This window comes from Ambystoma mexicanum, chromosome 4q (assembly GCF_040938575.1).
Source record: "Ambystoma mexicanum isolate Mex_15411 chromosome 4q, UKY_AmexF1_1, whole genome shotgun sequence".
NCBI lineage: Eukaryota > Metazoa > Chordata > Amphibia > Caudata > Ambystomatidae > Ambystoma > Ambystoma mexicanum.
In genome coordinates, this window is record NC_090928.1 from 295,885,609 (window position 1) to 295,911,699 (window position 26,091).

General features: G+C 42.8%; 1 protein-coding gene across 1 annotated transcript in view; it reads right to left on the reverse strand.

The window, feature by feature from the left end:
- Positions 1-4,120: 4,120 nt before the first annotated feature.
- Positions 4,121-26,091, reverse strand: part of FRK (fyn related Src family tyrosine kinase) — a 292,029-nt gene continuing 270,058 nt past the window's right edge. The window contains exons 4-8 of the mRNA XM_069607862.1: positions 22,769-22,937; positions 20,794-20,952; positions 10,536-10,717; positions 8,293-8,458; positions 4,121-5,255 (exon numbers count right to left, since the gene is read on the reverse strand). Of these exons, the coding sequence (XP_069463963.1) occupies positions 5,041-5,255; positions 8,293-8,458; positions 10,536-10,717; positions 20,794-20,952; positions 22,769-22,937 (891 nt within the window). The 3' untranslated portion in view covers positions 4,121-5,040. The remainder of the gene's footprint in view (positions 5,256-8,292; positions 8,459-10,535; positions 10,718-20,793; positions 20,953-22,768; positions 22,938-26,091) is intronic.

The following is a 26,091-nucleotide window of genomic DNA, read 5'->3' on the forward strand; positions in this document are numbered from 1 at the left end:
CGGTACCGTTATTTGCTCCTTCCCCATTCCCATTGAGCCCTATGGGGGGAAGGGCCTTTCACCAAGGCGGAATCTGTAAAATACCGGCGGCAACCATGGCGCTAATAGCGCCATGGTTACCGCCGTACATGTAATGAGGTCCAGTGTGTTATTAGAGGAGTTGGGGCCATCCGTCAGCGTTGAAGGTATGGCTATGCCGGTTGCTGCAGCAAATTGGAGTGACTGTGTTACAAAGGACTTGGGGTTGCCCCTGCTCGTGGGAGGAGCATTAATGGAGACTGTGAGACGGTGCCCTGTTCCACAGGAATTTGGGCTATGTGTCGAGGTCCGGCATGTAGAAAATTTAAAAGTCTGTTCGTGCATTTCAGGGGAATGTTTTTGCACTTCAGAATCTTTCAGGGAGGTGTCATGCTTCTCGTGTGTCAAGAGTTTACAGCAACAACAGGTCTTCTATAACTGGGGTCGTCTTGATATGTCAGATGGTTGGAGAGAGTTGGACCCTGATTTATGGGGTTTGTACGTCAGGACAGTGGAGTTTGCTGGCCCTGAGGATTGATATAAGGTAGGTGTTGGGGGAGGCCTGTGTCACTATTTATGCTGTTGTATTTATGTTGTGGCCTCCGGGGTTAGTAAGTATATGGGTCTGGGTTTAGGGTTAATGTTAGCAGTTTAAGGCCTGTAAATTTGATGTTATGCTGTTGTGTTTATGTGGTGGCCTAATGTTTAGGACTTTCCCTGGGTTCAAAGTATGGACTTGTGGGAGAAAAATAAATTGTAATGTTTGTTTTAACACAATGTTTTCTTTGCAGGTTGGTTGGAGTGGACATGTGGGAGGGGGTATGGCGCAGGGACTTTAGCGCCATGTCACTTGCATCCATTTTTGCATTTACAATTGCTTGCCGTGCATTTTGTTGTTTTGCATTTCAGGGACATGTTGGGGGTTGGCGCAGGGACTTTAGCGCCATGGTCTTGATCTGGTTATCGCTTACTGTGGGGTTTTACATGTTGTCGTGCAGTGTTTTGTTTGTCATGTTCGTAGGGGAATGTCCCCTGGTTATGTGTGGATGATTCCAGTATTTTAGGGGGCAGTGAGGTGCTGTCTAGCGGGCAGTGAGGTGCTGTCTGGGTCATTTTTGGAGGCAGTGAGGTGCTGTCTAGCGGGCAGTGAGGTGCTGTCTGGGTCATATTAGGGGGCAGTGAGGTGCTGCCAAGCGGACAGTGAGGTGCTGTCTGGGTCATTTTAGGGGGGCAGTGAGGTGCTGTCTAGCGGGCAGTGAGGTGCTGTCTGGGTCATTTTAGGGGGCAGTGAGGTGCTGTCTAGGGGCAGTGAGGTGCTGTCTGGGTCGTTTTAGGGGGGCAGTGGGGTGCTGTCTAGTGGGCAGTGAGGTGTTGTCTGGGTTTTAAGGGTAGTGAGGTGCTGTTTGAGTAAGTCATGGGGACAGTGTGTGTTGTGAGTTTAGTGGTAGGATCAAATTTGGTTGGAGTTTGTGGTGTTGGACATAGACATGGTGGCCACATGTCTGTGTGGGGATTAGATGGTGAGTGGGTTAGTTTTAGTTGCGATGCAAGGGGTCTCCATGGTGAAGGAATGATTGTTGGTTCTTCCATTGTTGTGGTTCATTCCGCGGGTTTGTAGCTGAGTGGGTTCAGGTTCTGGGCAGAGCCTCTGGTTTGAGTTAGTTTTTGTGTTTTCCATTTAAGATCTTGGTTAGATGTTGGGGTGTAGCGGTTTGGCTCAGGGGATATATAAAATGTTTTTTGAGCTGTAACCTTTCTGGTAATATTGCACTTGTGATGGGTCTCTACCATGGGTCTAGTGTTGTGTTGTTGAAGAGAGGGAGATATGTCATAATCTGTGCTGTGCCTGATTATGGCTATGAGTGTTGTGTTGGTTCAAGAGAGTGACATATGTCATAATCTGTGCTGGGCTTGATTATGGCTATGAGTGTTGTGATGGTGGTGATGTCACTGACATTCTAGGTGGATTGTTGGTGTGGTGATGTCACTGGGACTCTAGGTGGAGTGTTGATGGATGTTTGGAGTGCAGGGTTCTACTGGTGGCAGTTGGACCTAATGTGCTGGGCTGGATGGATGTCCCAGTGCTTTCTCTACTTAAGAACTAAGAGAAATAAACCTACATGTAAACTACTTACCTTCTGGTGTTCCTGATTGGTGAAGGAGGCTTAGTTTATATCACTGTGACATCCAACTGATCTGTAATAAGCAAATGGCTTCACACCTGCTGTGTAATCAGTTAGTATGCTTCCAGTTATGTCACAAAGCCCCCTGCTTCAAAGAGCAGAATTCCAGTTGATGCTGCAGCACTTAATTAAAGGCGTGACAATCTTTTCACATTTCTTGCTTGTAAAATAGTTTTTTACACATTACAGCCATCAGTTGAGAAGGAAGTGTTTATGGTGGTATGTTTAATGTGTGGACTGCTGGAGTTTAACACATGTGAGCCAGAATCTACATGTTATTACATATTTTAAATCTCAAAAAGAAACGTGTTTCCAATGCATTTTATTAAACTGCTCAAACTATTTTTCTGCAGCACATTAGGAGCTACATAACATTAGCATTTTTAAATCCCCCACAAATCTACATTGATTATATTGTTCTGCAAAAGGGAGACCTCTTAAATTATACTAAGCAATGTGCCAAATACCTCTATTTGGACACATAACTCCTCAGTGACTTGCAATATCCTTATTACGTATGGTGGGGGTACTCTATTCCATATATATAATAAATATACATAATAAAAAGGCTCCTGTCTTAGTATCAGTGACTGATGGCATCATTAAAATGGTACATATTTCTGCGGCCATGGCACGTTCTTCGTCTAGTGGCTCTTATCTATGTGGCCGCGTGTCTTGACAAAAGTATGTGTCCTTTTATTGTTCACTAACGAAAACACTTCCTTCTCACATTCACTGTATGCTTTCTTTTCCCGGTTATTTAAGTTATGAATGTAACACAAAGTTAGGGGAAACATATTTCTAGATGAGCAGGTAGGCTTCAAAATAAGACGTCAAACACACTGCTTAGAAAATGCTGTGTGTGGCGTCATCGGCAATGTAAAAACACACACAGTGGAATGTTCTACTTCTGGCAACTGATTCCTTTTTTATTAACTTGTCGACCTAAACTAATGTGTGCTGATGTGTATAAAAAGATAATCCAATGTATCTAGTTCCTTTTATAATAAAGGGTTTATATTAACCAGAGGAGTTTATTGAACATGCAACTTGTTCATGCTGTCATGTAGGTGATACAGTCGATAGAGAAGACTGAGAACCAACAGAAATCATAAGTTCTTGTTTTGACTGAGAACCAACAGAAATCACAGGTTCTTGTTTTGCCACACCTCTTGAGTACCACATTTTTTAGGTTCCCTTCAGTGTGTGACATTATCCCTATGTCTTCTTTATCGACTGTATCACCTACATGACAGCATGAACAAGTTGCATGTTCAATAAACTCATTGGGTTAATCAAAGCCCTTTATTATAAAAGGAACTAGATAAATTGGATTATCTTTTTATACACATCAGCACACATTAGTTTGGGTCTACAGGCCAATAAAAAGGAATTCGTTGCCAGAAGTAGAACATTCCACTCTGTGTGTTTTTACACTGTCAATGACGCCACACACAGCATTTTATAAGCAGTGTCTTTGACGTCTTGTTTCAGCAGAGGTTAGCCCCAGCTCCAACATTCTATCATCAGCTGCATTTTAGAATTGTATTCAATTCCTTTTCCATTTTCTGTCTGCTTTTAGATAAGCGGCACACCAGCGCAACCTAGTACGAGAGGGGCACTAGGTAGGGATAGTTAGAAATTCCATCTATCCTTCTGTCCCCTTTGTCTGGTTTTTGATGCAAGCTGTTAGTTGGGGCTCACCCTGCTGTATTCCACATTGTCTGTCCCTTCAGGATTCCATTTGAAAAACGTGATTTCTGTTCCATTTTTTATCAAAGATTTAGGGCATTGTCGCCTGATTGTGTGTTAATATTTTTGCTGGGACATACCTCACGAGAAATTCAATTGAGAGGCACCCCATAGTGTTTTTTAGCCATCAAAATAAAACAAAAAGACAAAATCATGATAGAAACATGTTTGATATTAAGAAATCAATATTTACATTATAACATTTTATTGGGTGAATTTATAAAGCCATTTCTAAGTTTGATGGAGATTGAGGTGAGAACAAAGTATCACATAAAATAACATGACAGGAAGTAACAATAAATAAATATAACCCCTATTATGTATTGTGTTTAAATCGTTCACATAGAACTGCATAATACTCATGGCGGGAGTTAAACAATAGAAGTACAGATGGACAACCAATTGTCTAGCTCAACCGGGGCATATAGAGGGCTTGTATAGAGGCTGAAAAAAGAGGGTTACAGAAGACAGATCTCACACTTCAATTTACCATACCTTTAAAAGTTACATTACACCATGTTAATGGCTCTTCATCACAGGCAAAAGTGCAAGGACAGTACATATGAAATTTACAACTGCACACTTAGGTGCAATGTCCCTTTTACACGCAGACTTCATATCATATAGTACATGCTTACCATCACTGGAAAGCTATGCATGTTTTCAATTTAAAAGCACAGCCCCCACTGTGCAACCCCACAATCAAAACGTGATTCCTTCATATGAAAAAGATGATGCAACGTGATCATAGCCACTTGAAAACTGTAAACAACAAGGAGTGATGAAAGAGGAGCAACGTTACAAAATCCAACTATCTGACTAGGTTTCTTGATCTGATCTTGAACATGATCGCTAAAAAAGATTACAAATACTAGCAAAATCTGAGCGGTCCCAAATGGTGCAATGTTCTGAGCACCCCAACACGTGGCTTGGTGGGAATTGATCGTAAGTGGGAGGCATCGGCCTAATCTAACGGCCCTCAATTTTCCTTGTTGCCATCAAATATCTCCTTCCTCTTAGATTTCAGGGCTCAGGCCCATTTCACAGTTTCAGTTTTTGTTACAAAATGGACAACGGCTGTCAGTGCTCAACTCAGAAATGCGTTTGCGTCTGCATAGGAGGTAGGATCTGAGTCAAAGAAGTCTTCCAGTCGCCACTGCAGCGTCTCAAAGGTTGGCCTCTCATCTGGGACTTTGTGCCAGCACTGAAGCATGATCTCGTACAATTCCTGAGGGCAATTGGCTGGATGAGGTATTCTGTATCCTTTCTCCAGCTGTTGGATCACTTGCATGCCAGTCATACCTGTAGGAGAGCAAAAAACAAATCCTGATTTCATGCCATCGCCAACAACCGGTAGATTAATAGAAATGTTTGCATGCTTGCATCTGGTTCCTCAAAAGATGTGTGCCGTTTTGTTAATTTACACACCCAAACCAAAAAGATCATTGGTGGGCAACCTACAGCCCTGCAGATATGTTGGCCTTGGCCCCCCACGATCCCGCGCCATAGACGATTTGGTCTAGGGCTGCTGGCAGCTGTAGGCCAAAACATCTGGTGGGCCACAGGTTACCCACTGCTGGTGTAGTTATGACCATGTGGTAGGGCAGTTCCAAGGTCTTCAGATCTTGGATAATTTATCTTACTATTAAGATATGCATTTTGTACGTGATTTCCTCCCAGATTCATTATTCAACTACAAAAAAGGTTCACATATTAGTGCATCTGTGATATGAGCACCATAGCCGAATCTGCATTTTGGTTCGGTGATGGCCTGATAAGTGCCTGCCTCTAACAGTGGGTCGTATAATCGAGTGGGTGTTTTCATTACCTATTTTGTTCAGTTTTTTGAGTTGTAAACAGTTTGTGAAGCTCCACATGACTGCTTGTTGATATTACACTTTGAGAATTATTTTTCAGTAATGAATTCGACTATCTATAAACCTAACTCTGAATTCCAATATAAAGTTACATTTGTATTTATTCTTCATCAATTCAGGCCTTTCACTTTGAATGCCAGCAGGATTGTGAAAGGCATGAACTGAATAAAAAGCATGTTATTCTACATCAGATGCATATTTCCATTAACCTTCAGCCAACATTCTCAGAAGCAAGATATCATTTTTACAAAACTAGAGTTGAAAACCCAAATACATCAGTCTAACTGTCCAATGTAAATGCATGGTCATTTTTGTAAGGCTTTTGCATTATTCAATTGCAAAACACGCAAATATTCTTCCAGAGAATTGGGTATTTCTTGCTATGTTTCAGTCTGAGGGTTGGATTTGAGGGTTTTGATCACAGCACACAGAATAAGACATGACATGCATCTATGATGCTGTGGTTGCTGATCTGATTGTTTCAGCTATTGGGTCAGATGCAGCTTCTCTGAAGATGAAGTGTGGCCTTTTGGACGTGAGTATGGTTCTATGCAATTAAAATGTATTAGAGAAATGTTTTAACTACGTTGCAGGGCACATGCATGAACACATAAGAGTAGCAATGCAATTAGTATCAAGAATTTAAGAAATTGAACATGCATCATATGTCACTTTCGCCATTCCTATTAGATTTGCTTCTGAGGAGAGCATGCAATCTGCCGAAAGGCCCTATAAATGGCTATTGAATTAAATATTTAAGCATTACTGAGTGAGGTAATGAGGTAACAAGTAGTCCCTTCACCCTTTCCATGGCGGCATGTCGCACATCGGGGGCGGATGTGCTGGGGACAGAAGTCCTCCCAACACGTCTGCCCCCGAAAAGGAGCCAAAAAACAGTTAAGTGGAGGGGGGAGAGAAACTAAATCTGTGGAGGGGAAGGAGCGCACTTAGCTCATTGCACAGCGGGGGAAGATGACGGCCTACAGCCCTGAGGTGGCTCAGAACTGCAGGATTACCATGTGCTAATGCCCCAATTCCGAGCCTTCTCATTGGCCGAGAGGCTGCCACATTCCCACGACCCCGTTGTGTAATAATCATGCAAATGGAGATTCAATGCTAGACAGATCAATGTCAGCTTTACACATGTTACCACTGGTAAGATGTTTAAAAGAGGAAGGAAGAGTGTAATGGACTAACATGAAGAAAACGGCAATGAGGGAAAGAGGAGAGAGTAAAAGGACAGAGAGAAAGAGAGAGTGGGGGGATAAAGAAAGAGAGAGAGGGAGAAGAATCAAGAGGGACAGAGGAAAGCCAAAGAGTGAGTGTGGACACCTAATGGAAATGAGATGATTGGGCACATTGACAGACTGCACTTTAAGTGAAAATCTGGACCAAAGCATACATTGTCCTGTGTATTGAACCAGGATCACCACATACTACTGGCACCTGCATGAGGGTTGTGATATAAACTCACCTAAGTATTGCTGGATCTGTAAAACCATAGAGTCAAGCTCTTCACCAACAGAGAACTATATCTTCTAGACACATCTTTTATTCTAATAGTCTCAACAATATTGATTTGATGCTAAGGAACAGGAGTGAAAAACCCTCCTAGAAATGAGTGTGATCATCGTTGGAGATCGCCTAGCATTAAGGGAATGTGAGCTTCTATGGCACTACAGCAGAACTGCCACTGCATTCTAGGGGTTTTCCACTTAGAAATACATTTTTTCAGGACATTCACCTTTTGAATTTGCAAGTATGAAGAATGAAAATTTGAAATTCATTTGTTTGCTTGTCGTTTAACCTACACAGTATTGCTAAGTGAGCTCAATGGCTTCATGCTCGGATTACATATGGCCACTTATAACCAGACTTTCAACTTCTAGCAGGTTTATACATTATTTTATCCTTTCCAGATTGGGGAAATTCGTACCCTTGACTGGCTGATTAAAAGAGGCACACATATTTAACATCAAGAAACACTTCGGTTTCCAATCTGTGCTACATAAATGATCAGTATCACTTTTCAGATCATATATTTGACAATATTTTGCATTGTAGGTCATCTGTCATGCATCCTAGAAATATATTTGCTGCATCAAATATATTACCCATGATAGCACTTTAAACATTTTAAATCTAGGCACTTGTGTTTCAATAATTCAAACATGTGCTTCAGACAATGGGGAACCCACTTGGGAACTATGGAAGCCACTGATCCCCCCGGATCTATCCACTTATATGATCATGGCCTTTGTTCAGCTATTAGAGTGGTAGGAAGGGGGTCTATTCTGGCACTCATCTAAAGTTAATAGCATACCCTGCATCTAATCAATAACACTATTTGATATCAGTAAACTGGAATCATTGCAGAACGATCATGGTTTTCTTTTAATTGGGTACAACATTTAGTGCATGTGACCAGAAAAGATGATTTTCAACCTAGGACGGATGCTTACCAGGATAAGGCATCTTTCCGAAGGTGACTATCTCCGATAGGAGAATACCGAATGACCACACATCAGACTTTATTGAGAATTTATTGTGGCGCACGGCTTCGGGTGCAGTCCATTTGATGGGGAGCTTCGTCTCCTGCCTAGGTTCATATATCCGATCTTCGTCTTTCTGCCAAGCAAAGGGTGGGGGAAAGAATTATACATCATAAGCAATATTTCTGAATGAGCTTCCTTGACCAGATGAACTGAGTACAACAACAGTGTAAAAACATAGAGAATTTGTTGCATAGTTCCTCCAATGCTGTTGGAAGGTGAGGCTAGACGCACCCTCTTCCTCTAACAGGCAATATCCAGAAAATCCAGTAGAAAGAGAATGTGCTTAATTCTTGCCAGAAATTAAAGTTCACCGAAGTGAGTGATCTACAAAGTGTAGTGTAAATTCCTTGAAAATCTAGCTTCAAGCAAGAAAGAGTGTTCTCATATTACAAAAAAACTGTGTGCCAAACATATCCGATGAAATTGCAACGCTGTTCAAGAGAAGATCTTCTCTTTAACTGCACATGTTCGCGTTCCTGAATTGTACAGATTTTATTTTTCTCAATGTGTATCTATCAAGGCCCATGTTGGCTTAATCTGTCAAAATGCTCCAATACCCAAACCTTTAACTTAAAGAAATGCCTACCAAATGCTGCTCTACAGCTCCATCAACTCTGGGCATCATTGTTTGAAAATCCCTTTCACCGCCCTCTTTGGTCTACACTCTTCCCCTCTTTCTGACTCAAATAATATACCGGGTTCAGCAATGGAAATATCAAAAGTGATTTCTTCAAGCATTTTAAACTTAATTTAATACTGTCTTCCAATTCTTTTCGTGTAAAATGTCCCTTAACACAATAGGATTCTTTTTGTACATTTCTGCATACTATAGCATGCAGTCCCATTTCTAGCTTCGGTGCTGTCCCCCATTTTTTGGTGGCATATGTTTACTTTGAGAATGATGCAGTGGAAACACTGGTTATTCAGGAGGATGAGCCCCCAGGCCAACACGGGTGGTGGGGCTGTGAACAGATGGCACAGAGAACAGGGTTGAACTAACGTACATGGGTGGAAAGACTACTTTTGTTTCCTAGGCAATTTTCTCTGGATAGTACCAGGTACGTTGGGGAGCCTTACAGTAATAGAATACTAAAAAGAATACCGTAAAGCCTGCACACTAAAGAGTCGCCATGGGCCTTCGACAGTTATTATCGGACCCACACCAGAGTAATGGGCCCAGCGAGAAGTTGTCAAACCTGTTACAGCCATGATCACACAAAATCTCTCAGGCCATAATGCTGTTATCACGTTGGACCCACACATTGTATTGTATTGTATTTGGTTATTTATATAGCACTCTTTCCCCACATGTGTGGACTCAATGCGCTTTTCTGGTAGGAACGCCCCCGGTGACCGTAGTCAATGTGGTGAAAAATTCTAAGAGGTTAAGTTTAGGAGATGCGTGTGTGCATTTTGCCGGTCTAGGAATTAGGTGGCTGGCTAGGCTCGACTAAGCAGCCCATAGAGCGGCCAGGCATGTGGGTGGGCGCTGTTGGTGGAATTGCGATAGATTGCTATTGTATAGAGAGTCGATTTGTGGCCAGCTATACCGAGTTCCTTTCAGATGGTAGTCGCTGTATGCTAGTGGCAGGGGTGTTGAGGTCAGGTAGGTGACAAACAAAGCACCCACAACATGAGAGAATCACTCCCTACCATGGGAGACTCCCAGATGAGATGATGTGCCATTCAAGCCAGAAATGAAAAAACAAGGGTTCCCCCCAACATCCCAGTGACCAGTGACAACAGAGAGCAACAGTCAAGTGCAGGAGCGCAGTCTGATTATGGTGATCCAAGCCCACCAGACCAGAAGGCACCAGTCAGCCCGCACAATGGAGCACTGGCGATGCAGACCATGTACCAGTGGCCCCCATCAAGCACATTTGCAACAAGGGATCGTTAACTCTTCAATGTCAAAATGAAATGTTCAGCAACACTTAATGAAGTAGGTCTCATTAATGCAAAGTGCAGAGCTTGAAGTTTCTAAGTTACACTATAGATATTAACATGCTATGCATAATTGTACACTGCATGGGTGTACAATTATGCATGCCATGTTAATATCTCTAGTGTGAATTCTTTTCTAGATTCGCACAGCCTCCGCAAGCCAAGAATACTAACTGTACACAAACACACTGTTATTATAAACATACCTGAAAAACTCGGGCAAGGCCAAAGTCTGCAACTTTGTAAATATGGTGCTCAGCGACAAGAACATTCCTTGCAGCCAAATCTCGATGAATATAGTTTTGGGATTCCAGATATGCCATGCCAGCAGCAACTTGGGCAGCAATGTCAACTTGGTTGACCATCGTGAGTTTGTCCCCATTATCAGCTGTTCCAGAGAATGGAAAAAGAAAATTGATACAGATGGCAGTCAGGATTGCAGGAAATGAAAGATACTACTTCAAATTTGCATTTCTACAAAATGTATATGTCAGAAATAACAAGCACCCCAGTTGTGATCACAAGCATCCAGAATTCAATCATTCATAAATGATTGTCATTTATATAGCACCTTTCACCATAATTATGGTCCCAACATGCTGGTGGTTGAACGCCCTTGGAGGGACCAAAGTCCAAACATATAAATTGGGAGGTGCTATTATGGGTGTGTGCATTTCAGCCATTAAAGTTATGAGAGGGTGGCCAATACCCTGCTAGTCACCCATGTCTTAATGACATGTGGATGGGTGGAAGGCGGTATACCAGGAGCAAAGCAGGAGGGTGTGTGTGAGAGGACAGAGAGTTTTGTGTGATCTATGTCCCTTAAGATCAAAAGATATAGAGCAGGTTTGGGTACTGCTCACAACATGTTGACTCTCAATTTGCTGATCAATGAGGCCAGAATAAAGACGAATTCCCCACTTTACATACTGTACGTGGAATTCTCGTGAAATTGCGGTACCGTTATTAGCTCTGGGATCCCTTAGTGGGTCCCGTCCTTAACGCCTGGTAAAACCAGGCGTTAGGGAAGGGACCCGCTAAGGGACCTCGTAGTAGGCGGTAGGGGATTACCGGCACCGGTGCCCTTACCGGTGCCGCTAATCCCCTACCGCCTACCGTGTAATGAGGCCCAATGTTATTATATTTGATCGAACTTACGTTGAAATCAAGCAGAGTGCCCCGTGGCTTTGGGATAATTCAAAAACTAATGATCTGCTCATAAGTTTTAGAAAAGCTCAGTATATGTGTGTTGGTGCTAGTAAGACTCCCTCCACCCCCGACTCCAGTTTGTACCCCGCTGGGAGCCATAAATAGAGTGAGTTGCTATACCTACCGAGGTCAGGAATTCTTAGACAGTAAAGATGATGAGGACTTGATAAACTCCAAAGTAAGGAAAGCTTGTTTTCTAATGCTAGTACTAAAGAGGTTTGCTAGTAAAACAGCTGGCTTCATTCTTAAAGGGAATATACTGGTGTACATGCAGAGTTTTATGTCGGAAATGTATGGCATGGAAACCAGCCTGGGGAACTGCAACACTTGGTTGCAGAGACTCGAGGGTACACTTTAGAGGAAAGGTTTCTCTGGGTATTCTGATTGAAGCCTAAAGTCTTGAATTAGTTTTGACATCACTATACAAAAATGTGCTTATAAAAAGAGGGCTCTTATACATCAAAGCCATGATAGGGCCTGCTTGCCCTTTATCAACATTACTGGGGAAAGTATTTCATTCTGAAGACAGCAGATGAGGTGCAATATTCCAGAAAATTAACAAAATAGGATGGGACCCTAAATGGGACAGAGGCTATTTCTTATTGGAAATAGAATTTGTGATGAAAGCCAAAGTTCATGACTGGGTTGATTCCCATCTATATGAAGCAAAATTAGATAGGTACACAATGTTCTCTAGCCTGGAACATGGGTATCAGAATTACCCAATACAGTTCCCATGACCACAAATACGTAGAAGCTTCCTCCTACAAACACTGAATAAGCTCCCTACCTTTGCAATCTGTGGGGCATGGTATGGTTTGCCTGCAGACACAAGATATTGTAGAATGAGCAAAATAAGAGAGGAGATAGAGAGTAATCAACATGTATTAACTTCCTGTGGTGTCCTTGGGGAGTGGTATGAGGTACCAGTGCGGAAATATGTGCATAACGTTGAATTCATACGATCGGTGGCATTCTGGTTTTGATGTTTGGGGAACACCAGTACATCATTAAGATTGGCTATTATGAACCTTTGGTTGTAATTGTAATTGTTTATTTATAACACACTTAAACCCCAGAGGGTTCCAAGCGCGAACCAGGGGATCGAACCTGTGTTGCACTGTGTCGTCTTGCTTCCAAGGCAAGCGTGTTGCCCCTGAGCTATCCTCCCGAGTCAGAGTCAAACATAAATGACGCAGTCTTGGTATTCCTAGCACTTATGGCACTGATTAGGAGATAACATGGGTGTAGCTGTACAGACTATGCTTGCCTCAGGGGAAAGTTGGGTGGGCTTTGGTCAGAGGTAATGCTATTAGTGACATTAGGGAACCTCGCTAAGCACAGGGGGTGTTCTCTTGGGGCTGTAATGCAATGCCTGTGTAATTGAAGATGCTTCACAAGATCAAGCATGACCTAGATACAATGTGAACCTGATTATTGGCTATCCTGCATATTTGTACAGAACACGTTGCACCTTATTAGTGCCCATTGCACTGAATTGCACCATTCATACTTTACACTTTGTTGTCCTTGACAATTTGTATGTGATAACTGCACATTACCTTTACATTTTGCACAATGTTGTAAGTTAAGCTGTATTTTATTATTCTATTTTATATTGGTATATTGTGTTTTTAGTTAAAATTACATGGATGATGTTAGTGTGGATAGTTTTAATGGAAACATATTTGTAAATATCTTATTGTTATGGAAATAGTGCAAAGGGATTTCTTGACAGATACACTGTAGAAATCATATGGTTAAGACAACACTGAGTACTGTAAGGAAGGCATGGTATCAAACAGTGAAAACAGACACAAGTGATCACAGTTCAAATGTGTTTATTAAACTTCTTTGGGTTGGTAGAACGCCTATCTAAACCTAAATCTAAAGATGGGAGCAAGCAGCGACCATCAAATAATAATAACGCAGGCCTAGTGGAGTCTGTCAAAATGAAAGGGCCCATTCTAATACACTTATTGACTATCCTTACTTCTAACTACAAAATGGTGTGGCATAACAATGTATGCACAAGAGAAGTGTCCAAGAAATGATATGTCAGGATAGTTGAGCAGTTCACTACCCTTCCCCACGTTTTCAGCACGAGTCAAGGCGGCATGTGCAGGCTTCGCACACACACTCTGGCTTCTTGACCATGAGGAAACAGTTCAACACATAGGCATCAGGCCTTCCGCCAAAGTCTTTCTTGCAATGATAGTCTCTTATTGCAGAGGGACTGATGTAACGAACAACACACAAAAGTTACTTTCCTTTGTCAGGGTTTTGACATTCACAAGTTCAAGACTAGCCTCCGTCCTTTGGGCTTGGACCACAGGTCCCCCTTTTTCGGGCTCAGACCCTTTTCTACAATGTTCACAATTTGGTCTCCCTCCTTCGGGCTCGGACCACGGATCACCCCCTACAGGCCCAGATCCCTTTTCCACAATGTTCACAACGTGGTCTCCCTCGGTCGGGCTCGGACCACGGATCCCCCTCATCCGGGCTTAGAACCTCTTGATACCAGAATCGAAGACTTTTAAAAGTGCGATGGGTTATGCTTAAACCGTCTCAGGACCACTTTGATTCAATTATATTTCACATCAATCTTCTACTTTTGTTTCTCTTGTTTGGATACCATACAGAGACCTTCAATTGAGAACATTCACAGTGCCGAACCACTCTGTCAACGGTATCGTATCTTTCCTTCTTAAGTTCAAACATTCACCAGCAATTTAGCTTTATTCGCGTCTTTCATCACACCCGTTTAACAATGTTCATTCCAGCGCTCGTTATACAATGTTGCCGCTTGCAACCTTGACTTCAACACAGACCGGTCTGGCATCGGTCTCCCCAACTCACCGGCTGTGCTGTTCTTTGTCGCTTCTTTGTTCTTGGAGCCAAGGACAATACCACAGCATCTGCTGCTCCTCCCCACCTTTGTCAGTTAACTGAGAGGGCCCTCAGTATCTGTGACACACAATGCAGGATTCTTCAGCCTGGTTTCCTGGTCTTACACTTTCTGCCATGAAGGTTTCTTGAAAGTAACGGTTTCCTGCCGAAAAGCTCAAGGGTGTAGCCCTTCTCACAAACCTCTCGTGCCTTGCCGTCTTTCTCCCCTCGTTCAGCTGCCAATTCGAAACTGCTGTACTTTCGTTTGTTTTGCCTCGCTCAGAGTGTGCTCTCGTTCTCCCCCTTTATACATGTGGGGAATTCACTGGTCCACCCCAAGGGTCTGGATCCAAAGGCGATGGTCATGCCCTGGCCACCTGAGAGAGAAATCTGCTGGGACTAGCGGTAGAGACACCTTCTGGTTTCCCACAATAGCAAAGAAATTATGGAATAATGATAAGAGCGTGATTGACTGACTGATGCACTGGTATATTGGGTATCAGGTAATAATATCCCCATATATATATATATATATATATATATATATATATATATATATATATATATATATATATATATATATTTATGGTCGCCGTAAAAATATCGCCGGGAAAATGTCGTGGTGACCATATATATGGGGACAGGGGCAAAAAAAAATTTACAAAATAAACGCCCGTTTTTCGGCGATATTTTTGCATGGCGAGATTTTTGTGGCAACATTATTACATGGAACCGTATATTGTTCTTAATGATATTGTATTAAATGTATTTTTTGGAAAGTTGTATTTAAACTGTATCACACTAATAATAAATAAATAGGACTTTTAGAGGTGAAGGAGAAATACATGTACAGGGGAGTTCTCAGTGTACAGGTGAATGTTTAATGATTAAACACCAGTAACATAACCAACTTGTCCAGTTTAAGCTCCACAAAAATGTTTGTGTATGTGATGCTAAGTTAAAAGAGCTTTTGGCAGATGGTGTTGATAGCATTCATTCCTCAAAAATGTTTTTAAATTGCTACAAAATAGTTGTAAGTAACAAACAGGGCAATTAATAAAAACTGAAAATGGTGCAAACTCAGTCAAAAGAAAATCTATTCAAAAATGGCATTTGTGAGTGCTGCATTATTGCTTGTATGACACAATGGAGGGTTTGTATTGTATTGTTATTATGGAACTTGCAGAAGACCTGTTGTCCATCCCTGTGTCCTCTCCTTTGTTATGTAATGTTTGTTATGTTACTGACACTTAGTATAGTGCAGCTATCACCCGAAGGTATCTTGGTGTGATAAGCGGGATGGTCCAACACAGTCATCAGGGAAGGAAGAGGAAATCTACAAAACTGAACAGAAAGCAGCTCAGTTATTGGGCATATAGAAATGTCTTCAAAGCTTTTTGAAACTAAAATAATCATTTATGAGCCGCAAAAAGCCAATGGAAGGGAATTCCCAAGTGAGGGGTCTGCGACAGAAAAAGCCTTTCCCCCGATAGTTGACTTCTTGACTCGTGGGATGAGAAGAAGATGGCGATTAGCTGTACGAAGATCTCTATTCGGTACATATGGGGCAATCTTCTCAAGGAGATAAAGAGCACATTGACCATGTAGCGCACAGTGAACCAAAGAGAGGGCCTTAACTTCACCCTGCCTCAACAAGGAGCCAGTGGAGTCTGCTCAAGACTGGGGAAACATAGTCATACCTCGGTAGACCAGCCACCAACCAGGCTACTGAATTTGGTCAATTATGCAGTCTTTTCCGGTGATATTTAGGCTGGGCCAACAGGGTAGCATTGCAATAATCCAGGATTCCCACGACAGCAGACAAAACCACAGGTCCGATTTTAGAGTTCTTAGCTTAAAATAGCCCAGGCTGCATCTGGCGGTAACCTGCAGGTCGGGAGAAAGGGGGGCTAAACAGGTTATCCCAAGATTCTTGAAAGAGTCGACCAGAGAGGATAGTGCGCCCAGAGAAGGGGACCAGAAGTCTGTGGTCCAATGAGACAGAGATGCATGAGAGGCAGCTATGAGGACCTCTGTTTTGTCTCCATTACGTTTTAACCAATTGTTATTCATCCAAGTGCCAATGGCTGCTAAACAACCCTGCAAACGTGACACAGAGTCTTTCAGATTCAGATCCACTCTTAAAATAAGCTGGGTGTTGTCTGCATTGGCATAGAATGGACAACCATGATCCTGTATCAGGTTGGCAAAGGGATGAACATAAATGTTAAAAAGTAAAGGGGAGATATCAGTCCCTTGAGGAACCCCACAGGCTACAGCAGAAGGGGTGGATCTAAACAATGGAAGTGACAGAGTCTGGGTTCGGTCATAGAAAAAGGGCCTACACCACTCAAGGACATGTGTCCGTGACCCCCACCTCCTCAAGGCGATGACCCAACATGGCATGATCAATGGTGTCAAAGGCTGCAGACATGTCCAGGAATATCAGAAAGCCCACCCTGTCCTGGTGCCATATTCTAACTAAGTCACCAACGACTGACACCCGCACTGCACCAGGGATGAAAGCCTGATTGGTAAGCATTTAGAATAGAGGCCTCCTCTAATAAAGTTTTCAGTTGAGGTGTGACTAGAGCCTCAAGCACCTTCATAAGAAATCTGAGGAGTGAGGTAGTCTGAAAATTGTCTGGGGAGGTAGGGTCCAAAGTAGATGTTTTTAACATTGGAGTCACCAGGGCATGTTTAAGTCTGGATGAAATAAAGCCCTGTTATAATGACGAATGTACACTTATAGTAACTAGAGGGGATATCTCAGAGCGGATGTTTTTTAATATTTCAAGAGGGATGGGATAGAGTGGAGAACAGGATTTCAACTGCAGAATGATTTTGCAAATCTGCTCCTCAGAAATTGGGGCGAAAGATGAAAAAGCTGCGCCATTGGTCTGAGGCTTTGATGGCAACGAGGAAAGGGCAGAAAATACAGGGGTCTCAACAGGGGCTGATATTTTCATCCTAAAATTAATAATCTTCTCAGTAAAGAAATGAGAGAGAGAATCACAGAGAGCCTGAGAGGGGGGCGGCATGGGGATGAGAGTTCCCTGACCACTGAAAACAGTTCTTTGGGTTGATATACAGCTTCGGAGAGTAAAATATCCAGTTTTAGCTGCTTAGATGGCTTGGTGCTACTTCAAGCAGAAATTCTTCAATAAGGTTCTATCCTCACTTCAATGTCCAGAACGCCAAACTCTTTCTGCTTGCCTGTATGAATGTTTAGTGGAGCCTAATGAGTCCGCAAAACCATGGCACAGTTTTTCTCTGTTTAATGTTACCAGTTTTAAGAGGAGATAGATCATCCGCAGCAAGTATTAAAGCATCCTGGAGAACAGCTAGCGGGTCGAACCGGAGATCGAAGAAAACTGCTCATACTGTACTCGAATCTGAGTTGACAGAGAGATCCACTTGTCTCCATCAGTGTCATAGTGCGGCTGGTGGCCTGACCATCAAAGAGAGTGAAGAGAGAATTACTGTAAAGGGCACTAAATAATTGTCTGATGGCTCTTGCTGTACTTTCTGAAGTAAAAATTAAATCCAGAGTATGGCCCTTAGTGTAAGTGGGACCCTTCACCAGTTGCAACAGCTGAACATCTGCAAGTTAGTTAATTAATTTAGAAGCATGGAGATAAGAAAGGTCATCAGACCATAGATTAAAATCACCCAAAGGAAGCATATTTCAATTGAAAATCCTCGACCAGGTCAGCAAAGGCTTTCGCAAATAGTGGATCTGACCAGAGGGGACAGTAAACAATTGAAAAGTATAATGTCTGTGTGGGCGAGAACGAGAATGAACTAACAAATGTTCCATCTTAATGTTGGAAGAAAGTCGGACACTGGTGCACTGTAGCTGCCGTTTAAATAAATTGGCTACTCCTCCACCTGGGTGGGTAGCAACTCGATCAGCATGAATAATTGTGTAAGAAGATGGCAAAGCTTCAATAAGATCGGGTGCTGATGTGTCGGAAAATCCAGGTTTCCATGACACTGAGGAAATCTGGTTCATGTGATGAAAGCAGATTAAAAACGTCAAGCAGATGGTTGACTGGTGACAGGCATTTAACGGCAGGCCAAACAAGGCAGGAGGTGGGGGTGAGAGAGTATGAGCAGGGGGACCTTGAGTCCAGAACTTGGGACAGATGGTTTCACAAGGCACTAACGCACAAAGCACGACCCGAGTGTAGTAACCAATATTTAACTTACCCGTTTGTTTAAGCATTACATTAGACTGATCACATACATCTGAAGCCCAAAGCCCAGCCGGGACCTGACAGGCTTAACTTTGACATGACTTTGGAGCATGCCCGCTGTGCTTGTCCGCTGTATGTGCAACAGGATCTATCCATCATATGGCATCCCGTATCGTACTAGTCCAATCTCTGGTTGGCTATGGGATGGAAATGGAAGACAGACTGTTGTTCTTGACAGTGAGTGGCTGTCTAAATAAAAATCAATACTCATGGACTCAGAATGGGTTACGTTACACCCGAGCGTCAACTTACTAGATGTCAGGCACTCTCGTAGCTGCGCTGAGCGTGGAAACTACAAGGGTAACTTGCCCAAAAGGCAGCCATGCCAGAAGAGGATAAGCTGAGAATGTGCTGCCCGCTCGACCTCTAAACCTAAGACTCACTAAACCAGGAGGACGGTTTATGGGTGGCTGGGCACTTCTCGAGTCAATAAGGACCTGGAACCATAGTATTCATCTACCTCTCTTTATTTTCTCATTCCCAATCTGACTTCCCATCCCGCTCCCCACCCCTTCCTCCCCCCTCCCACATACCCTCCCTCCCTCGGCTCACTCCCTCTTAAAGGTCCTGCAACTCATTCTTTAGTCTGTAACATCTCACCACTACTTATCATGGAACATCTCACATCTGTCCGAAAAGCTGTTGGGGTTTCAGTATGGTCCGTCTGGGTCAAACTGGAGGGTCTCGTGATTCTCCTACTCAAGCCTCAGCTGCTTCCATCTGGTCCTCCACCTGTGGTTCTGTAGAGCCATCCTTCTGTGCTGTCGCCCTTCCCTTTGTTTGGTCTTCATCTCCTCTTGGTAGCTCCACGGTTTCTGTGCCTAGAGTGTGTAGTTTGCAGATGAAGGAGGCGTTGCGGCTTATGTTGCTTCCATCCCGTCTTGCTGTGACCATGTATCCTTTGACCTTGGTTACTTGAAAGAGGCCTGGGTCATACCGAGTGTCAGTTTTCCTCAGCTGTCTCTGGTGGACCAGAACCTCTTCTCCGACGGGCAGCTGTAGCACTCTCACTCCTCTCCATTGGTCAGCCCATATCTTTCGCCTTCCTTCTATCTGACTTCCGGTCCCACTCCCGACCCCTTCCTCACTGCTCCCATGTGCCCTCCCTCCCATGGCTCACTCCATCTTAAAGGTCCCACACCTCATTCTTTACTCTGTAACAGGCGGGCTTACCCCACCAATACTAACAGAGGGGACAGGGCTGCCTTCAGCCTTGTCCTGTTGCTAAATTCATAGCCCACTGGAATACAATCGCTAAGTGTGCTATGCACTCCCTTGGGGGAAGTACCATGAAGTTGGGCTGTTTTGGGGGTAATTTGCCCAGGTACAGATACAATCCTCTCCCATGCTTTGTTTCCTGAAATGCAAGAATATGCCCCTGCTATACTGCTCTTCCACAGCCCCGCAATGTGAATTGAGAACTCATGGTGAATGGCTGGAGGGGATAAGCTCACCATCAGGGCCTGTGGATTCTCTGTGATTTATGTGATGTGCCACCAGTAGCCTGATGATCTCATTCTGTTTACATGTCCAGTGGTAGTACCTGCTGCTTCAAACGTTTTGCTTAGTTATGGTGGATTTTAAATGCACAGTGTAAGTCTGTATGCATGCACGCATGTATGCAGATTTTCTTCGAGAATCTCTGCCTCCACATGTGTGTCTTGTTGTTAAGGTACTCCATGCAGGGATGGTCTTTTCAAGGCCTGAGTGGAAAGTAGTTGGCTGGAAGCATATTCAACTCTGGGGGCCTGCATCAGACTGAACCCCAACAAGGAGTATGTCTTTTCTTATATACATGCAAGATAATCTCTTCCTTCCATTTCATTGTCTACACCATAGCCAATAACTTTGCAACTAGTGGAAGGTTTTACATACCTGATCACTCTAAAGAGCAGTGAACCACTTCCTCACCAGAATTACAAACAGTATGAACCCTGCACACATAAACAGCGTGCATTCTCATTGATAACACATTCACTGTCAGGACTTCAATGCTGTGCTATGGAATTTGGAATGTACATATATGATATGTCCTATCAATGCTGACAGCAAAGTCAGCATAATTCCCCTCTGCGCCTAAATATGGTGTCTTAGTGTAGGTTCTTACTTTGCAGGTATTCGAGCAGACTGCCATGTCTCATCAGCTCTGTAATTATATAGACTGGGTCTTCCAAACTGCACACGGCGTAGAGCTGGATAAGTTTGGGATGCCTCAGGTTTTTCATTATTTGTGCCTCCCTCAGGAAGTCTTCACGATTCATGGAACCTGCAACAAAAATAACACAATTGTTGTCAAAATGAGCATTTGGATCTGAGAGGTGGCATACACAAAGCACCAAGGTGGCTTTCTGTTCCCTCTTGCATGCTCATAAATAGTGCCCCTCTTTACGGCAGTCAATTTATGGATTTCCCAGGGGGTGCGCATGGCTAGATTTGAGTGAAGTGCCATTGAAAGAATATTGAAATTCATGGGGGGAGCCCGGCCCCTGTAGCACCCGGGTAATCGGTGCCCTTGAACTCCTGGAAGGAAATCTGTGCCACAGGTAAGTAATAAATGGTGTTTGGGCGCCCCAAGTTCAGGGTGGTCACCTCTTGGAACTCCTGAGAGGCCACAGTGCACAATCAAAAAGAGCTGAGTAGAAAGGCAGGCTTCTTTTGGTTTCATGTTATTTTTAACTTTCGGGATCTGGATGATTTCATAATAGGGATCCTGAGGAAGGACAGGAAATCCGATCTGGAGCCGTAACAATTCGTTTTATCGAAAAAAGAAAAAGAAAACATTGCAGGCTCTGAATAATTACAATCAGGGCCACTTGCATAGCAGTGATGAATATTTCTCTTCAAGGACACAGGGGCCAATTTACAAAGAAGTTACTCTGACTTACATTTGACTTAAATTTGAGGGCTATTCAATTCACCAAAATGTTACTATGAGTGATTCTAAATTACTGTTGTTAAGTGTGGAGTAAGTCAGACAAACTCATCGTAACCTCTTTGTGAACTGCCCCCAAAGGTTCTCACTTACGTAGAGCATTGTTGCTTGTGCAACTTTGCTTACCGAAGAGCAAGTTATCGCCCTACAGCACAGTCTGTTTCTCAGACCTTACGGGTGAACATGTCATTCTTAACATACAAAAAAAGATAGACCTTAGGTACGGTTTAGATCCATAATATTCCACAGACTAGTTACCACAGAAAAGGGCAGAAGGCTTCCACCTATGAGTATAAAGGCGCCACCAACACATGTAAAGCTGATTTTCATTTTATGAGGGGTTGGTCTTTATCTCAGGTTAAATGTTCATCACTTGATACCTTCTATAGCAGAGTTCAGAGAGGAACTTGAACTAGTTTGCCACGTTCTGAACTGAACATGATAGAGCGGCATCACAAAGGCAGGCTTGCTAGAGTGAACCAATGAACATAGCCATAATAGAGAGACTAACTAAATCCCACCCGTGGATTCATAGGTGCACAAAGAGCAATAAAACAAGGTTCAGTAAATAAAATACAAGAAAGAGTAAAATAAAACAAAGACCACATTGGTGCAAGAGCGCAACATGGCCTTCCGAAGCCTAAAAGCAAATTTAGAAGTGGAGCGATGATGCAGTAATTCCAAAATCAGAACAATATCTCTCTGACAGTATAAGGGTGTTGTATTTCAATTTCTTGTTAAAGCTTTTTGGTCAGTTTGAACCATTACATAAATACAATGTCTAAAAATGCATGGTTGTGAAATTTTAAAAATAATTATATAAAAGGTAGGCAACTTTATGACAGAGTGTAAAAAGCGCTGATTGGAGTTGGGGGAGAAACTGGTCCTTATTACCCACAATTCCCTCCTAATTCCCTACAAGCTGTAAACTATGTGTCAACACTTTGTAAGAAGTGCTGAAGAGAGAACATCATGGGGCATAGGTGGCGCATGGCGCCAGCAGGTAGACAGCTGCCATCTGTGTTACGGTCCTGACGTAGCAGCAAAGCTCACTAGATCCAGGAACTGATCACCTTGACTTTAGGACCAGAGCGACACAATAGGTTTATATATATCAAAGAAATACATTAAAATATACATTTTTCAGTACCTGGTTTTAGGGTTTTAATCGCCACTGAAGTTGTGTTGTTCCACAGACCTTCCCAGACCTCTCCAAACTGGCCGGACCCCAGCTTCTTCAGCAGTTTTAACGAGTCGCGTTCGATCTCCCACTGATCCACGTGCTTGTACGATAAGTCCAACGGGACCGGGACCTCTGTCTTTTATAAATAAGAAAGAACAGACTTTAAAACGGCCGCTCCTGGCCATCACCTGACAGCAAAAGCTCCTGCACAAAAGTAGCCGACAAAAAAATGAAACAATGTGGTTTTATGACAATGCGTTTCTTCATTGACATAAAGTCACATTGACCCAGCACATAAGTAACTGACAGAAAAATAAAACAATGTGACTTTATGGCAATGAGTTTCTTCATTGGTATAAGGGTAAATTGACTCAGCACATAAGTATCTGACAGAAAAAGAAAACAATGTGGCTTTATGACAATGTGTTTCTTCATTGACATAAAGTCACATTGACCCAGCACACAAGTAACTGACAGAAAAATGAAACAATGTGGCTTTATGACAATGCGTTTCTTCATTGACATAAAGTCACATTGACCCAGCACATAAGTAACTGACAGAAAAATGAAACAATGTGGCTTTATGACAATGCGTTTCTTCATTGACATAAAGTCACATTGACCCAGCACATAAGTAACTGACAGAAAAATAAAACAATGTGACTTTATGACAATGAGTTTCTTCATTGTTACAAAGTTGCTTTACAGACAAGTTCTAACTGAGTACCAAGTGTGTCTTCTAAATAGGGTATGCACATGACTAATGTATATGAAGCTGAAAGCACGGGCCTGTTGTGGAATATACAACACTCACAATTCCAATACCCCATTTTTTATGTGTGTTCACACCTGTATCTTTGTTGAAAACTGTATGTGCCACTGGAAAAGGCAATAGTGCCATTTGGTTAGGCAGTATATGGAACAACATCACAGTGAATCCAGTTCTTTAACATTTTTTGGAGCTCAAAAGAATAATAAGTGAAGAAAAGAGGTCAAAAAGGGAACAAATATAAACACAAATGAAAGGCAAGAATTATAATTTGTTTCAGGACCTTATATCCTAGTTAACGTAACAGCGGTGAGAACCTACATATGAAAATATTGATTTAAGTTTGTAAAATACATATGATTACCTTGCAAAGTTTTTAATTTTTTTGTAAAAAGTGACTGAATTGATGGAATTTTGCATTCCTGTTAATTACAAAGTACTAATTTAGTGTAGACACATTGAAGGCTTTATGATGGAGGAATATGAAGACGGTGCTGGATTCAAATGTATGGATAGGCCGGTTGTTGAGGAAATGTTGAAACTAATACCATGATGGTGGAATTTTAACTCGTGGTTGTAAAGATGTATCCCATTATAAAGGATATAGGGTGTGTCCATAGGGGCGATGCTTTTTGATAGCATTTAAGACAGAGATTTTAAAATCTGCCTGAGACTATGATCAGAAAGAGGTGCTAAATGTAGTGACACATAACTGTTAAACTATACATTGTGTTACCAAATGTAATGTTAAGATGGATAAATTGCATGAGCTACAATATAGCAACACTTGACAAAGCCCTTTCCAGGTCATGTGCATTGGGTATGTTGGCCTACACCCATAGGCCGTGTATGTATATTATTTATGTTACTTTTTAACTTTGTATTTCATTGAAAATTGTTTTTTTAAATGAAGATTTCTGGAGTGCCTCCCGTAACGTCTTGTTTTGGTCTATGCCGATACATTGTTGAAGGGCAATTTTATTAATTTGAAGATTATGTTAATCATACTTTTTAAGTATTTGAATCAGTTACAACACTTTTGAAGAAAAAACATTGATGACTTAGAAAGGGATGAAGCTAGGTTATTGAAAGATGGGTACCAACAGTGCTTTTGAGAAAGAGTCAGAACAACATGTCATTGATTTTAAAAAAACATGTGACTAAAACAAACTAATAAGATGTTGGTACAAAATGTGTCCTCAGATCGACAGACATCCCTCTTTCCAACCCCCTCACTACCCCTCTCTTCTGGATTGACCACTCCCTCCTGTCTTCCTTCCTTGACCTCCCCTGTCCCCAGTCTCCTCTCCCCACACTGCCAACCTCCTTTTCTGTCATTCGACCGATGAAGTATGTGTCAGTCGCAGTCTTTGCTTCCTCCTTCATCCCTCCCCATCACCTGTTTTGGACTCTTCCCCCTGACTCTGTTCTAACTAACCATCTCTCTATCACGAACACCCTGGACATCCTTGCCCCTGTCATGAGGATCCGATTGAAGCCTGCATTCAAATGCAACTCATGGTATGACTGTGACTTAGCCACTTTGAAACGAAAGTGCAAAGCGACAGAGCAGAAGTGGCAGACATCTAGCTCATCCCCCGACAAACTGCCCTGCCGCCTACTCCAAAGGCAACACCATCTTCCCATCTGCTCAAGAAAAGAGCTCATGTCCAAGCTTGCATCTCTGGAGCCACAAACAACATGACTGAACTCTTTGAAATCTGCAAGGAACTCACCAATTACACCGCAGTCTCCTCTTCTTCTCCCCCCTCTCAGGCCTTATGCTCCACACTGACCTTCCACTTTTCCTCCAAAACTCTTGACATTCTGTCCTCTCTGTCATCTGCTCCCTCCCCCATCTCCCTCCTTCTTTCACCTTCTCGGACCCACCTATTCCCCCCATACTTTTCTCTATCTCTCCCATTGCACCAGATGAGATCTCTAGAGTTGCCCGCTCTATGAAAGTCTCCTCTAAATAGGTGCTACCCTACTCCTCCAGAACCATCAAGGACAGCATCAACACTGTCTCCCCTGCATTGGCGGACCTCTGCAACCACTCTTGCCACAGGCTCGTTCCCTCAACCCCTCGAGCACTCCCTTGTGCACCCTCTCCTAAAAAAGCCATCTGCTGACCCCTGTAGCCCGGCTAACTATCAACCTTTCTTGGGCAAACTCATTGAGAAGTTGGTCATCCCCCAATTGACCATCCACACTGAAGCCAGAGTACCGAAACTGCTCTCCTGAATACCCGAGAAGACCTACCCTCTAATCTGGACTCTAACACACTTTCTTTTCTGATCCTCCACGATCTCTCCTCTGCTTTTGACACTGTCAACCACTCCATCCTCATTAAAGTCTCTAAGATACCCTAAGCATCAGGGACAAGGCACTGGCGTGGCTTACCCTTTTCCTCTCTAAGAGACCCTTCCAAATTCAAATGGGTCCTTTTCTCTCCTCCACCTCACTCTCCACCGTTGGCGTTGTTCAGGGTTTTATCCTATAGTCATAGCTCTTCAACATC